This window comes from Thermobia domestica, chromosome 17 (assembly GCF_964235325.1).
Source record: "Thermobia domestica chromosome 17, izTheDome1.hap1.1, whole genome shotgun sequence".
Taxonomy (NCBI): Eukaryota; Metazoa; Arthropoda; class Insecta; order Zygentoma; family Lepismatidae; genus Thermobia; species Thermobia domestica.
The window spans coordinates 124,798,130-124,814,834 of record NC_137470.1 but is presented as its reverse complement, the minus strand read 5'-3'; the positions used below and the strand labels follow the sequence as shown (position 1 = coordinate 124,814,834).

Below are 16,705 nucleotides of genomic sequence, written 5' to 3'. Positions count from 1 at the left end.
CTTGTGTGTCCTATACGTAACAATGAATAACGGAAGATACATTCATTTTTTGTACTTTTTCTGTTACATTACAGGTCAAGAAAATAATATTATTGCATAATAAAATTCCCTAAAATGACTTTCTTAAATGTTTCTAAATGGAAACCAAAGGAATGTAAGAAATTGCATGAATCATAGTTTATCTTAATAGTTAACGTTAACAGAATTGACTTACCAAATATGTTTCACCATTCACTTGCAAAATGTTTCGCAGCCAATGATTTAAGTTTTATCTGGGCTTCTTTACTGACACTCTCCCACATTCTTTGTAGTTCATGTATACTGGAGAAATATCTGAGAATCACTCCTTGGCAGAATATTTCCAATTCCTTTAGCTGGTACTCAATAGCGAACTCATACCAAGCGTTAACATTCTCTTCATTAACAAACCGCTTTGACTCTTCCTCGCACGCTTTGATGAGCTCAGTGTTACAGTGGAAGTCAGCTAAGGTAAAGAGATCCATCATATTATCTTCTGAGATACGAACTTTCCTGGTGTACAGATAGTACAAAAATGCTTTATATGTTTCGTAGTTGAAATGATTGTGCTTTATTTCGACTGTACTCATTATAGATTCAATCCAGCACTCTCTGAACATGCCCCAAAAGTATTCACATCTGTCTCTTAAAACATTCTTATGTACAAAAATGGGCTTCTTTTCTACCAGAATGGTCAGGTCACTACTTGATTCAACATCAAATAAGTGCTCAATATTATCGAAATCAGAAGAAGAAAATTCTAACGGTTTCCATGTGATGGGGTTGGGTGCTCTAGAAATGAAAACATCACTCAGTTGAAGCACACATGTTTTTTCAGGAAAACAACCATACGGCTCATCTTTCAACAGACCCCAAACAAACACTTCATCCTTCGAATTTCTTGCTGCAGACATAGAGAGTTGTGGTAATGCAGCTATCTCTGCAACATGACCCAACATTTCGCTCGATAATTTCCTTGCGTCTACTTCGTAATAGGTACCCTGAAAACCAAGTTGCCCGTAGCAATTGCAACCCCATGCAAATACCTTACCATCATTTGACAATGCTAAGAAATGATCAATACCAGATGCAATGTCAATAATGAAGTTGCTACCAAATCCAGACACTTTGATGCTGTCTTCGTCAAAACCCAGATTTATATTACTTCTAGGTGTCATGAAATCAAACCATGGGCCCGACGTCCATGAGTATACTTCTCCAGTTTCTGTCAGTGCAGCACTATAATTTGAAGCGCATGTTACTTTTACAATTCGGAGAGGGCTAAACTTGTGAGGAGTGCATTCTCGATCAACGTACAAACAAGAAATGCGTGTTACGTGAAAGCCCCCTCTTGTTTCTGTAAGTTCAAACACTTTACCGTCATCAGTTCGAGCAAGAAAATATCCATCACCACAAGACACTTCAACAAAGATACTCTGAAGAATATCTTCTGATTGCGTAAATTTCTCCGTTTGTAGAATTTGTTTGTTAGTTACACCTGTAGGAATGACAAAGTAACACAGATCACCACTGGTAGTTATGCCTACAATTTTTCTGCTGTTAGACAAACACCTTACACTTTCGGGTTTTATGTTCTTCACGCTCATTTGTGGTACAGGACACTCATTCCACACTATGCCGGGTCGAGATATGTAAGTTGTACCATCGCTTGTAGACAACAATATAATGGGATCTGATCCAGGTACACTAATTGTTTTTATTTTAGATGTTATTTCTTTTGGAATATGTACGTATATTCCATAACTTTTCATGCTTCTCACAAAATTATTCACTAATGTTTCTGCCATTTTTTTTTCTTTTCACTAGAGCGATTGAAGTATTTTGTTGTTCACTTCTGCACAGAAAGCAAGCGGACGTCCTTTCGCGTTCATAACGCTTGTCATACTAAACACAACGTCCTGCCTCACTGGCAACAAAGACAGTGGCTTTGCGCTACCTGTTAATCACACGGCCTCTGTGTTCGTAAGTCCCGTATGTTAATAGATAGGGAAGTGTGCAGTGTTAAAAAAAAGAACTGCTTTTGAAGTAAGTTATTTCTATTATAACACGAACTGGATTTGAATTAGTGAACAAAATAATGGTGTTTTGCTTAGTTTCTCGTTGCACAGGGAGCATAAATAAACTTACCTATATCCAAATTCAGCCCCGCAACTTGGGGGAGGAGGAGGAGATATATATAAAAATGATCGAAAGTAACCGATATTAGTGTCGAATCCATAGTTTTCGGGGTCTCTGAGTTGAACAGTGACCCTTCCAATCCCGTTTAAATTCAAATTCAGCCCTGCAATTTGGAAGAGGGGGAGGGACGAGATATATAAAAGTGATAAAAAATGTCGAATATGTGTCGAGTCCATAGCTTTCATGGTAGCTGAAATGAACAATGACACTTCCGATGCCATATTCCGCAACATGGGGGAGGAGGATATATAAAATCATCGAAAATGACCGATGTCAGAGAGCGCTTTAGTCATAATAAAAAGTGACTAACTAACGGAACTTATAATTATTTTTTCATTTTAACTCAGTGAAGCGGGTTAGATATATAATGCACAAATGAATAATAATTTAACTTTATAAACCACTTATCCACCGTACGTTAATGTTTCTAATCTTTTATAAAACATTATAAGCATATTACAATGATCGTAATGAAATAAAATAAATTAAAATGAATATGAAATTTTGCACTCTAGTTTGTTTCTTCTTTAGAGATATACACTTACCATTTCTGCCTTGTATGTTTTATTACTTCAACAAAGACTACAACATTATGCATACTGTCGTACTGTACGTTTTCGTTACATGCTAGATTTGTGTCATAAAAAAAGTAAATTTTTGGAAATGTATAAAAAAATGTATACAACGAGATGAGTTGAGTAGATTTTGAATTTAAGAACCCTTTCAGCAGGGAGGCTATATGAGACGGGACCTACTGATTAACGTGGAGTTAGAACCACATGTACTCCCGCCGGGAACGGAACGCAGGCCTCTCAGTATAGAACGAGATATGCAAGATCAATATTTATGAGATCTAGCCACATTCTATGCGCTACTATGTACGCCTTATTTCGTGCCCGTTTAGGAACACTTTGTTTTGTAATTTCAGTATTTTTTCATTCCATCGCTACTAAATCAGTACACATGAATGGTGCAGCGAAATACGCCAGCGCTTTTGCAGCACTGACTGCAGAAGTCAAAGACGTTTTCATTTGTCCCGCACATTCCATGTAATATCGGTGTAGATTTTTTTTTTTAAGTCACAGTACAGTGACACTGTTTGTTTATCTTTTTATGGACTACAACTTTTCAGTTTGGAACTTCATTTCAACTTTGGAGATTATCGTTTTCAAATTTTATATTTTTATTTTGCACCTTGATTAATCTATCTATCTATCTATCTATCTATCTATCTATCTATCTATATATATATATATATATATATATATATATATATATATAACTAGCATCAATTACCCGATTAACTGGGTTAAATTAAGAAGAAAAAAATGTAATATGTTCCGTTAGTCAGTCACTTTTTGCTATTACTAAAGTGCTCTCTGATATCGTTCATTTTCGATCGTTATTATATTTCCCCTCCCCCTTCCACTCTCCCACGTGGCGTGGCTGAATTTAGGTTTAAACAGTATTGGAAATGTCACTGTTGTCCATCCTGAAAGCTATGGATTCGACATATATATATATATATATATATATATATATATATATATATATATATATATATATATATATATATATATGAATTATCTAAATTATCAACATCAATCTCTCCTCGCCCAAGTTGCAGGTCTGAATTTCGATTTAATCAGCATCAGAAGTGTCACTGTTCATCTCAGTGATCCCGAAAACTATAAGTTCAACACTAATATCGGTCATTTTATATTATTAGAAATGTTCTTCCCCCTTTCCTAAGTTGCACCGTCGAAGTGATATGACAAAAGTATCTAAGATCTGAACCTCCTCTATGATGAAAATTTGATTGAGTTCGGTCGGGTGCTTCAAGAGTAATGAAGTCACAAAGATATTCACTTTTATTTTTATTTTATTTTTTACATATATCTTCTCCTTCCGCTACCTTAAGCTACACCGTGAAAATAGCATAATAAAATCCATCCCAGGCCCGAACCTCATCTATGTTGAAAGTTTGATTTAGGTCGGTTCGGTGATTCAAGAGTTATTAAGTTTTATTTATTTTTTCTATTTCGCTCTCCTTCTCCACCCCTAAGTTCTACCGTGAACGTAGTAGCTAATAACTCCCCCTGGGCGGAACCCCATCCACGTCAAAAATTTGATTGAGATCGGTCGGTCGGTCAAGAGATTAAGAGTCACGAACATAGTCACTTTCAATTTTATAATATATACTAGCATCAATTACCCACTTCGCTGGGTTAAATTAATAAAAAAATAGTAATCTGTTTCGTTAGTCAGTCACTTTTTACTATTACTAAAGCGCTCCTTGATATTGGTCATTTTCGATGATTTTTATATATCCCCTCTTCTCACAATGTTGCGGGCCACGGCATCGGAAGTGTCATTGTTCATCTCAGCGACCCTGAAAAGTATGAATTCGACACTGATATTGGTAATTTTGATTATATATATATATATATATATATATATATATATATATATATATATATATATATATATATATATATATATATATATATATTCACCCCTCCCCTCCCATAATTTTTGCAGGGCTCAATTTGGATTTAAATGGCATCAGAAGTGTCACTGTTCATCTCAGCGACCTCAGAAGCTATAGATTCGACACTAATTTCGGTCATTTTCGATCATGTGTAAATGTATTTCCCCTCTTTTAAGTTACATCATCAAATTGAAATGACAAAAATCATCTCATGTTGAAAATTTGATCGAGATCGGTCGGGTGGTTCAAGGGTTATTAAGTTTTATTTATTTACATATATTTATCTCCCCTCCTACCTCCTCCCCTAAGTTATATCGTCACAGTAAATAGATAAATACCATCCCAGGTCCGAACCTCATCTTTGTTGAAAATTTGATCGAGATCGGGTGGGTGGTTCAAGAGTTATTAATTTTAATTTATTTTTATATATTGTCCCCTCTCCTCTCCAACCCCTAAGGTCTACCGTCAAGGTGATATGATGAAAACTACCCCAAGTCCAAACTTCATCCATATTGAAAATTTGATTAAGATCGCTCCTGTGGTTAAAGCGTGATGAAGTTACTAAGACGATCACTTTTATTTTTATTCTTTTTACATATATCTGGTTGATCGTCTGGTCTCCCAGTCGGATAAATGTATTAGCGCGTCTGGCCATTACTTTTGAATAAAAAATCATTCCATTTATGCTTTTTCACGTTTGTTCAATTTTCATTTGACTGCCCTTCATTTTGTATACTGCAAAACTTCTATCTCATCTCGAATTTCGTAACGAATCTTGTACTTCTCTTATGGGGAAAATTAGTTCTAAGTTTAAAATGGAACACACACTAAACACGTTGTTTCATTAAAATCGGAGAAGTTTACCAGTTTTTCGTGGAACACATGACTTAAGATCGGAGAATAGATTAAGATTATTTCCTTACTTTTGGTCTATTTGGATCATTGACTAAGATTTGAAAACACTCACTCAAATTGATGTTCACCCCAAGTAGTGAATATGATTAGGAATCGAGAAAAAAAAATCACTTATGTTTCACCACAATCAATTACGTATATATGTTATGAAAACTATCTTACATTAATAGGCAACTTCTGTATCCCTACACTTGAACAAAGACGAAACGTAATAGATCTGATTTTGGCCATGGATCTGATATCGACGCTAAATTTTCGTGTCCCGACACCTAAAACACGTGTTGATAACTCTGTCCTGTACTATTGCCAAAAAAAAAAAAAAAAAAAAAAAAACGTATTATTGAAGTCACCAGTCTGGAGAATATGCTCTTCTTAGAACATAATATGTACCGCACACAAAGAAATTGACATATGTAATATGTACTACAATATATTTAAGAAAACTATTGTAAACTTACTTTTTAACACGCCAACATTGTAATTGGGCTTGTATCTGGTGTGTTGTTCATAAGTAAATAAATAAATAAATAAAACTGCAAGAAATAAGCATCATAAGAAAAAAAGTTCAAAATAGAAAGTTAATATTTTGGAAGGGGATATTCACCTGTGATAAAATTAGCCCTCTTGACAGAGTGTGAAAAACGAAATGAAAGTTTTACGTCTAAAGACTATGCCGCATAAGTTAATGGATACGGTAATGGGGATCCACAATTTAATTGCTTGTTAGATTCCACACACAAAAAAGTAAATTTTATTCGATTTTTTTCGTAACAGATGGCGCTTTTATCAGTGCAAATTATGTTCACTAAGGTTTATTCAATTGCGTGTTTCCCCATTTCATTCTAGAATAAATCTAATTAAAAAAGAACCAATCTTTCGTCTTGAACTTTCTTTCGACTGGTAGAAATTGATGCTAAATATGGCTCTCCATTGAGCATGAATTCAAATAATTAAAATGTGGAAGTGCCAGAGGCTCATTCACCGAGAATTCCTCGTTCCGGACTTCTACAAAAACTCCTAACTCAACATACACTTTTACCCTTTTTCAACAAAACTATACTTTTCTAAGAGGAAAATGATTGATATAGCATGGAACTGATTTTACAGTTCACTTGCACTCTTCATTTTATAAAAACAATCAAGTTCGATACTTTTCTTTTCTTAAAAAATAGGTAGAAATATTTTACAGTTACTTATCATACTTTTGGGTGTAGAATAATATCCGTTCAATACTACACAGATGCAGTGGCTTATAGTATTGGACAACCATAGCTTGGGTCCCCCCAAACTAAAATTTCTGAGAGCACTCATGAGCAGTGCAGTTAGGTGCAGTCTGGGGTGGTAACCACAGATGGCTACGAGATCAGGCGCATTGTTCTGTATTCATGAAATCGGGCAAAACTAGTTAAAACAACAACAGATCAACACAGTTCGAAACAAATGAAACAACTAAATGAATGTTGTAAAACATATCCAATTGAATGCGGTGTTAGTACCACTCAAAATGTGAAATAAAATATACTTCGAAAGTGATACAAATAAACGAATGAATGGATTAATACTTAAACTTCTTGGTTTGCATGTAGATTAACATTTTTCTCAATTAAAAAAAAAATAAGTATTATATACAGTATAAAAAATAGCGGATAGCCTCTAATGCAGTGATCGCCAAACCGTCGATCACGAGCTACTAGTAGCTCGCTTTCGGTAGATCCCGCTAACGCTCCGGTTGGCTAACCTTGATCAGTGTTGCAAATTTAGCAATAAAGAAATGCAAGTTTGTTTTTCAAGTTGGTAGATTTTTTTTTTGGTTGGTAGCTTAGAGTAGGATTTAAAGACAGTGCGGGAGTTCACATGCTTCAAACATTTGGCAACCATTGCTCTAAAGTAACGTAGATGCCGATCACGAAGAGATACAACCATTAAAAAAATTACCACAGTTACCACCACGCTTACACTGTTATATTTGGATTATCTGAATTCAGGCCAAATGCAGAGTCCTCCACACCTTTATCACGAGTCGAAAAAAAAGAGAACGTTTAAGACATAATATTGGTAATTTTATCGCATATTTTAAGAACCGAATAAAACCCAATTGAAGAACCCTCAGCGAAATAATTTTCACTCATTACAGCGCCATTTATCACGAATAAAAAATAATAATGTTTCAAATGAAACGCTTATTTTTCTCTACACAATCCGAATATCCAATAAAAAATGGGGTACTCAATTAAATTTTCGAATAATCTTCTCACCCTGTCCAAAGGCGGGTAGAGGCGGGATAATTTTATCATAAATGAAATTCCTCTTCCAATATAATAACTTTCTATTTCGATTTCTTTTATTCAGATGCTTACTTCTCCACACATTTTACAGCCTCCAGTTCAAAAATTATCATACGTGTACGATGAACCATTTATCTTCATACGACCTTGTAACTTTTTAAAGTAATGAACAAAAACAGCTGAAATTTTGTATTGTGCAAACATGGGCAGGGAAACTGATTGGTATACTCTGTGATACCACAAAGTTAACAATATTGCCAACTCAGCATAGAATTGCATTTTCCCAAATGGCGCTACGTCAGTTGTTACAAATTTCAAATATACATATAAAATGAAAACTTACAATACCATATTTGTTATGCAGTATTGCGAACTAAAGACGGTGCAACATTAAACATAGAAAAATAACCAAATTTTGCAGGGTTATACAACAGTAATACAGGGTAATACACATCGAAAGTACCTTGCTGTCATCATATGAAGTACTACGAACAAGTAGAATCAAAGTTACAAGGAATTGAAAATTTTACTTTTTTCAAATAAATTTACTTCGGGAAAGCATGTAGATATGTATAGCATCCAATTACGGACGTGATTTTGGATAGGCATAAACATTATATTGTTATTTACAGCAATTTGATTTCAAAAACTATTCATTAGATGCCAGAAAATATATACAGGCTGTTTCAAAACAAGACTGACAACATTTGGGAGGGGATTCCTGACACTAAGATAAGAAAATAAGTATAGATCAACCTGGGTGCTGAAATCAGTTGTTTTGGAGTTATAGACTTCCGAAAACATGAAAAAAATGAATTTTAGAGGTCCAAAGCTTCAAAACCATGTGATCTACCGTAGTAGGTCGAGACTTCACTTAGGAACTAATATGTAGGCTATCCAAAAACACATGTTTCAGAATCCTGCGGTACTCAAGCAACAATGTTTATAGAAAGAGCTTGGCTACGGGCATATAGTTTGAAGTACTCATCAACTACCTGTATAAAAATTGTTGTGGAAGTATTGCAGGATTCTGAATCATTAATATTTTAATATGACATGTGTTAGTTCCTAAGTGAAATCTTGATCCGACTACGGTAGGTCCCGTAGTATGGAAGCTATGTACCTTTAAAGTTGACTTTTTCATGTTTTCAGCAGCCTATATCTCCGATATGACGGATTTTTGCACACCAGGTTGGTCTATACTTTCTGCCCTATCTTGGTGTCAAGAATACCCTCCCAAACGTAGTCGGTGTTGTTCTGAAATACCCTATATATATATATATATATATATATATATATATATATATATATATATATATATATATATTTCATACATTACCTAAAATGAAGTATTTGCTATTTGTGGGAACCTTTTTAAGAACAATTTCTGATTTACTTTGCTCATACAAAATTAGAACAATACTTTTGACAGATGTAATTACAACAAATTCTTGGGCTTACATAATTTTTCAGGAATGTTGCAAACTTTACCAGTGTTTACTGTATCTGCAGAATGATTTGATATATCAAATTGCATTAAACGGAATTGTGATCTTCAAAGGTGTTGAAATCAATCTTTGAATTTGGTTGGGATACTTATCTAACCAGCTTTTCGGAATAAAGGTTATTTAAGAAAAAGCAAAAATTTCAATTCGTTGTAACTTCGTTCGCAATCGTTAGAAATACGTCATATCATAATCGTAGTATTAATCACTAAAGTGCTTTAGATGTACAGTGTCCCATCTGTCTCACTTGTGTTATTACGGCTATAGAAACCACCAAAATTTGGATTTTTGTGATACTGTAGCGCCCTTAGTTTGCAACACGGAATGATACATGTAACATTGTATTTTTTTAACATGGACATGTGAAATGCGTAATAACCTGACGTAATGCCATTTAAAAAACAAAGAAAAACGACTTCATATTTGGTTGACAATGATGTTAACCTTGTCGTATAACAGAGTATGTCGAACAATGTTTTCCTGCCTATATTTGTATGATACACAATTTCGGCGCTTTTGTCCATTAGTTTGAATATCACAAGGGTGTATCAAGATAAAGGGCCAGTTTGAATAAACAGTGTGTTAATCTGGACGGTTAACAACGTTTTGGAAATGAATCTACTCATTGGCGTAGGGAAGGGGGGCACAGAGGGGCCGGGCCGGCCCCCCCAAAGAGGTCCGACAATGTACTTTGGTACTTTGATGTTTGTAATTTTTTATATATTTTTATGTTTATATATTTTTTTTTGTTTGTAATTTGTCGGTGCCGAAAGCGTGGGGAATGAACTTTTTGAGGTAAATATCTTGAAAAGTAATAGTTATTGAGCTGAGGCGGTATGCTATCGTCTTAGGCTTGTAATCTGCTCTATACGAAAATGCATGATTCAGAATCTTTTAGTGGCGGCGCAAGGGATTTCCCTACAGGAGGTGGGGGATTTTTGGATAATTCTTTCGGATGGGTGGGTTCTATTCATGGTGTATCGAACGACGTTCCAACAAACAATAACAATACATCGCTAGTTCATCTATATCTCAAACAGAATCAAGATCGCGAAGGAGACTTTGTGTGTTGTGCGTGGTTGCATAACAATATAAATAAATAATTTTCTGACTAAAATGAAATTAAAGAATATCTCCATTTAAATTACTCACGGTCATACCTTTTGGCTACAGGAGACAAACATTCATTGCATTTAATGATTTTCAAGAATTAGTGTAATGATGATGGCCAGGAAAAGGTAATTATTCTGAAGAAAAAAGGAAAAAAAACAAAACATGGACACCATATTCTGCCACCACAAACTCACTCGACTTGGGATTGAGAATGAGACCCCATTGCAGTAAAGATGAACGCTCTACTACTGCCTCACCATGCGCCCCTTCTTCGTCCTTCTCTGTAGCAGATCAAAGGTTGTTGACAATTCATGGGATGTTATGACACACAGAAGCAAAAAAAAAAAAAAAAAAAAAAACGGAAAGGATGTATTGAGGAGATAGTAATCTCGAGAAGTTTGGGTAAATAAACTTTCTAGATAGATAATGCAAAGATGACATTCAAACAGAAGTACAATGGCAGTCAGCCTGCAAATAAATATATCATGAATTGTTCCAACCCCGGGACCACCGTAGCAATAGATTAAGCCTAGACTCTCTGGGATTTTCTCTTGTAACATCTCTAACTTGTATTTTGAAGTTACTTACCTGCCCTGAGGTTTTTTTTTTTTTTTTGAAAACATAACACTTTATTGTGATGTAATTGAGGCTAAAGGAGGGGTTGATAAAAGACTGATAAAAATGTTTTTGGAACAGTAATTGTGGTAGGAAATGGGAGAAGCCCGAAAAAAAAAACAAAAAAAAAAACACGACTTTGTCCACTAGTAGTCGCTTAGAAATATACAATGAATAACAATATGTGGTATGGGGATAGGGGTAAATCAATCGTGCAAACGATGAAAGAGCCAGTGTTATCAGTTTACTGACCTTAACTAATAAGGAAAATTGTACTTCTAACTTTCGTGTTCTTTTGGGACAGTGGATGATGGGTAGAAAAAAAGTGAAAAATGCATTTGTTTTTACCACTGTGTAAAAGGTACACTCATGTTCAAAATGATTGTCACATGTTTATAAATATGTTGCCGTAGGAATATAATTTGATAACGATTTAGCCAGGTATGTCTTATAATGTTAGTATGTTTATAATAGGCAAAGACATGTATGTGGTAAATTTCATGTCAAAAGAGCACTAAATAAGAACAATATAATGAAAAAAATATTTTATTGTCCATTTAGCAAAATTTTGATATAGGGGAAGGCGTTGTACCTGTGAACATTTTTAATCTTCGAAATTTTGGTGCTAATATTCAGCACTTTTCCCCCAATTTTTGTCGTATATTTGAAGTGCCGTCTCTTTGCTATCAGATAGGATGATTTTTAAACGTGTTACATAATTACAGTAGCTTTTATAGGATATAATAAGAAAACATCCGTTTTGTTCACAGGTACATTATGGTCATGTACCATTGAACAGACCCTCTTGTACCTTTGAACAAATTGATAATTACAATGTTTCTGAGGCAATAATATAAAAGGGAGCCACAAATATTAATAGCTATAAATTGTAATAAAAGGTTGAGCTATAAACAGTTTCCCAGAATTGAAATTTTATTAATTAAATTAAAAATTGAAGAGAAGTTCTAACAAAAACTTGTGAACAATAAATTTGAGCATATACAGCTCTTTTAACATAACCTTATATGTTATACAATAAGGGAATATTTACAAACTACTTAAAATCATAATTAATAACTTTATATCCTAACCTAACCTATATAAAATATATCAATTGTTTTAACTACTTATATTGTGTAGCTTTAAACAGTATTGTTTGTCGTTCAAAGGTACATGATGCATTAATGTTCATAGGTACAAGAGGGCCACCGTTACGAAAAAAGTTCCTCACTAGCTTAAATATTGAACAGAAGTTAAAACTAAAAATATTACTGTATTCACCAATGATTCTACTCCAAGTTTGGACAAATAAATATCACAAGTTGCGAAAACCGAAGAGCACAAAACTCAAAAGGTAACTACAAAAAAATCTTCGTTTTGGGGTGAAAAAGTTAAAAGGAACATTACTCGGCACAACACTCAGTAAACAACAGCCAAACGCATTTGTAGTGCTTTTTTTTTTTCATTTACTCTTTCAATCGAATTTTAATCACTCCACCTAGATAGCTCTGAATTCGAGAAAAGCACAGGTGTTCAAAGGTACATTGTTTCAAAGGAACAACACCTTCCCCTACTCATTCTAATTTTCGTATTTATAATGCTTTTCCTATGAAATTTACCACAAATATACATTCCCCGATTATACACGTAGTAATAATATTAAAAGTATCATGCAAAATCACTACCAAATTATATAGAATTAACCCTCGGACTACCAACGTATTTTGTGCCCACCTCAGTATATTTTTTTGTAATTACCCTTCTAATCGTTTCTTTAAAATTGTAAGAAAATATGTTATTGGTCAACATGTTTAGCTAAAGCGTTTAACTTATGTTGGTTCAAATTTAACGTTAATGTGTCTCATAAAATTTGCTATTTTAAGTTGGTGCACACAAAGTTGGTAGGAGACGTGCCTGACATTTAGTAGTGTTACTCCTAGATGGCAGTATAATACATATCAATATCTTTCCTTTTGTGGATTTTGAGGTTAGTCTTATCCCATGTACTATTCATTTGAGAGTCTCGCGTTAGTGTGACTCATAAATTTGCTACTTTAAGTTGGTGGGCACAAAGTACCCCCTCGTTGGTAGGAGATGTGACTGACATTTGGAAATGTCACTTCTAGATGGAAGTAAGGGAGAAGTGGGCAATCACTTAAGAAAAATGGGTTATTACGTAGTTTCACTTGCAAAATATATTGAAACAAATTTGTAAATACGTACTCCAATCCTTCTACAATAAGTGTGTAAAATAAAAAGAGGATCATTGATCGGTATTCCTAGCGTTGATCGGCATTCCCAACATTGCCCCATTTTGAAAATTGAGCTGGTTATACTGTAAAACGTAGTTTATTTGAAATATAACTATGTGTCGTGCATTAGACGTAAGTATAACTCTTTTATGAATCTTAGTAACTTCAAGATCTTACAACATAAAATTGTACGTATCGTGAGTTGAAATATGCAGATCCTTATAAGGAAATCAACAAAAACAAGTTTCAGCACGATGTAGACTTCAGTCTTCTCTGATAACTTCCTCGACAATACACAAGAAACCTTGCTACAAGTGACAGATGGCAGCACTAGTTTGACTTCTCCTCGGGTCACGCAAGACAGCAAAGTGGGCTGATTGCCATTCCCAACTGATCGCCACTCTCTTCCTCTCCCCTATAATAAATAGCTGTTTGATTTATCCTATGTATTGCTCACCTTAGTCCCTGTAGTCCCTGTAGATTTTGGAGAAAATTTCTAATTTGTTTCTTTTGCAAGATATATTTAATATTAATAGGTGGGCACAAAATCCACCCCCCGGGTAGTCTGCGTTACCAAAAATACCTTGGTAATGTGACGGTTAATACTAGGACTAAGTAAATTGCATCCTAATAATTTTAGCACATAAACTAGACATTATGTGTAATTAATATCAAAAGGCATTAACGTTTCTGAATTCACCGTAAAATAATAATACAGATAGTAGTTTATTTATTAAGTATACAATTATACAAGTGGTATAATGAAAATCTAGGAGGAAAGTTTTTTTTTTCTTATTACAAAATAATTTGTGTGAATTCGAACCAGGGAATTCATAGCTTCAGTTTATTTCAATAGTGTGGAGCTGATGTATATTCTAAGAATTAACCTAGTATACTTTGACGTTCAAGGGAGGCATGGTGTCTGAGTGATAGAGTGCTTACTTCTGGTGAGTGGAGTCCCTGGCTCAATTCCCGGCCAGGTAAGTTTGTGGGGGACAGCATTGTGTCCATGGGTTTTCTCGGGTACTCCCGTTTCCTCAAACTTTCTGATTTCACCATCATTCCCTTGCTTTAGTCATCGTTTCTCTTACTCCGAAGAGCCTAATTGTGAGACATTAATCTGAAATATTTCATTTTGCGTTCAAGGTTGCGTCATGTGGGCTAAGAGAGTCGGTGGTGATGAGATGGACGATAGCGTAAAAGTAAGGAAGTTGGAGAAAGCAAGAGAACCTACACTCATGGCCGATTACAACCACAAACCATACTTGGTGAAAGCTGAAATCAAACAAAAGAGAACACGTAGCAAAGGTGAATGCTCTACCACTGAACAATCGTGGTATCAGAAAAAAAAGTTGAGAATGCTCCAAGAAAATTGCCAGAACGAACTTAAAAAAAAACTGTTTTTTGTCTACCATATATATATAAAGATGGTAGACTATTTGTCTCGTGTAACTACAAGAAGAATAATTACATATGGAAAGCTGAAATGCCTAAAAAGTAAGGTGCTCGAGCCATGAGCCTGGATATTAAAGCAGGAAGATATTGAATTTAACTATTCGAAGCAGAAGGGGAACACGACTTACAAACTAAAGCGAAATTGAGTAGACCACAAGTGACAACGGAAGACGAAAATGTTTTGATTATTGAAGCTAACACAGCAAACCCGTTTCCTGTCGCAACAAACCTGAAAACAACTTTGGTCTGGAATGTAGTGCAGAGACATATAACTGTACTTTATTTGTTCTGCTTGCAAGTCAAACTAACAGATGCGCATTTACATGATCGCTTAGAATTCGCAAGGAAACACATCAACAAGTCACAAAATTTCTGGAACCATGTAATCGGGCGTGATGAGAAAGTCTTTAGTTTATACGAAGAAGAAAATCTGTTAAAACATTCTACGATATGTTGTGTTACGAAGACACAGGCTCAAAATGGAGGGCTCAAAATTGAACAAATCCTCAAAATATCATCTCTATGACTTTTGTTTCCCGAGATATGGCTCCTTAAATCTCCGGAAAACCGAACTATTTTGGCCAATATCTGGAGAACGGTCGTCAATTGTCCAGTATCCACCGTTTACCGTTTGGTAACAAAATGTTCACCATCCTCTTAGGTATTAATCAACACTAATATCATTTCTCTACGACTTACGATTACCGAGATATGGTTTCCTAAATGTATCGAAATCGGAATTTTTTTGTCCAATATCTCGGGAACGGTAAGAGTGACCTGAAAAATTTCATCATACCCACAGATAGTTTTTGACGCTCTATCGAATGTAGGGCGCAAAATTGAAAAATTTGCAAACAAGAAACACACACACACACACACACTCACATGGAAAGAGAGAGAGGAAGAATTGAGAAGTGTATTTACAGAATATGCTAAATTCAAAAATGTCAGATTTTGAATTGAATATGGGAGAATATACCATGGAACCTCTTACGTTAAATTTTGTAGTTTTTTTTTTTTTTTTTTTTTTTTGTCAAAAATCATCATTTTCTGTGGTAAACTTTGAAATATCACTTGCGATAGTTTTTCAATGTAAAAGGATAGAGTTTTTTTTTTGCCTTTTCTGAAGAATTTTAACAAACAGATTTAGCATGCTTTGGAAATAAACTCCTCAATTTAATAACGAACATTTAAAATTCGTTGGAAACACATAACATTTTGTATTAGTGTTGGTAACTGAAACGTATCACGATCTGCAGCTAACCTCATGTAAAACAATTATTCTTTGAAAAATGTTATTGTTGTTGTTATATTATGAAGTACGAGTTTATAAAAATAGCAGATTATACAATTTTTATTCTGGTTTATTTTATTTTATTTATTTTTTTTCAGGATGGACTTCAAGTAGAGTGTACGGTCAGAACACATTGCTGATGTAGAAATATTATCTTTGCAAGAAGTGGAGACACTTCTTAATGCTGAAATTTAATTACAAAAACATGAAGAACCAGAGTATATACTAGACCAATCTATAGATGAATACAGCACGATGTAATTTTAGGGAAATGTCGAAAACACAAGAATTTGAAGATAAAGAATTATCAAGGACTAGCTAGTGATTAGCTTCAAAAAACTGGAGCATGTGGAAATTATATTAGGAATATGGGAAATGTAGAAACAGAAAAAAATAGAAGAGTGGTTCTGAATAATGTAAGAAATTGAATATTGTTTCAAAGGTAATTGTGCATTGCTTTTATCGATCTTTAAGCTATTATTAACTGGTATTGAGAAAGTGGGAAAATAAACTTTTGTCTTGTTTGGGTATGATTTCAAAATACTGCCATGCAACTGTTTTGG

The 16,705-nt window shown here is 34.4% G+C and overlaps 1 protein-coding gene across 1 annotated transcript; it reads right to left on the bottom strand.

The window, feature by feature from the left end:
* Positions 1 to 224: 224 nt before the first annotated feature.
* LOC145674156 (RCC1 and BTB domain-containing protein 1-like) lies at positions 225 to 1,826 on the bottom strand. Its single transcript, XM_081743986.1, has one exon. It carries the CDS (start codon positions 1,824 to 1,826, stop codon positions 225 to 227), a length of 1,602 nt encoding a protein of 533 aa, XP_081600112.1.
* Between the last annotated feature and the right edge of the window lie 14,879 nt (positions 1,827 to 16,705).

What these genes read in the sequence shown, in the direction of transcription:
- LOC145674156 (XM_081743986.1), bottom strand. Translation starts at nt 1,826, where the DNA reads ATGGCAGAAACATTAGTGAATAATTTTGTGAGAAGCATGAAAAGTTAT.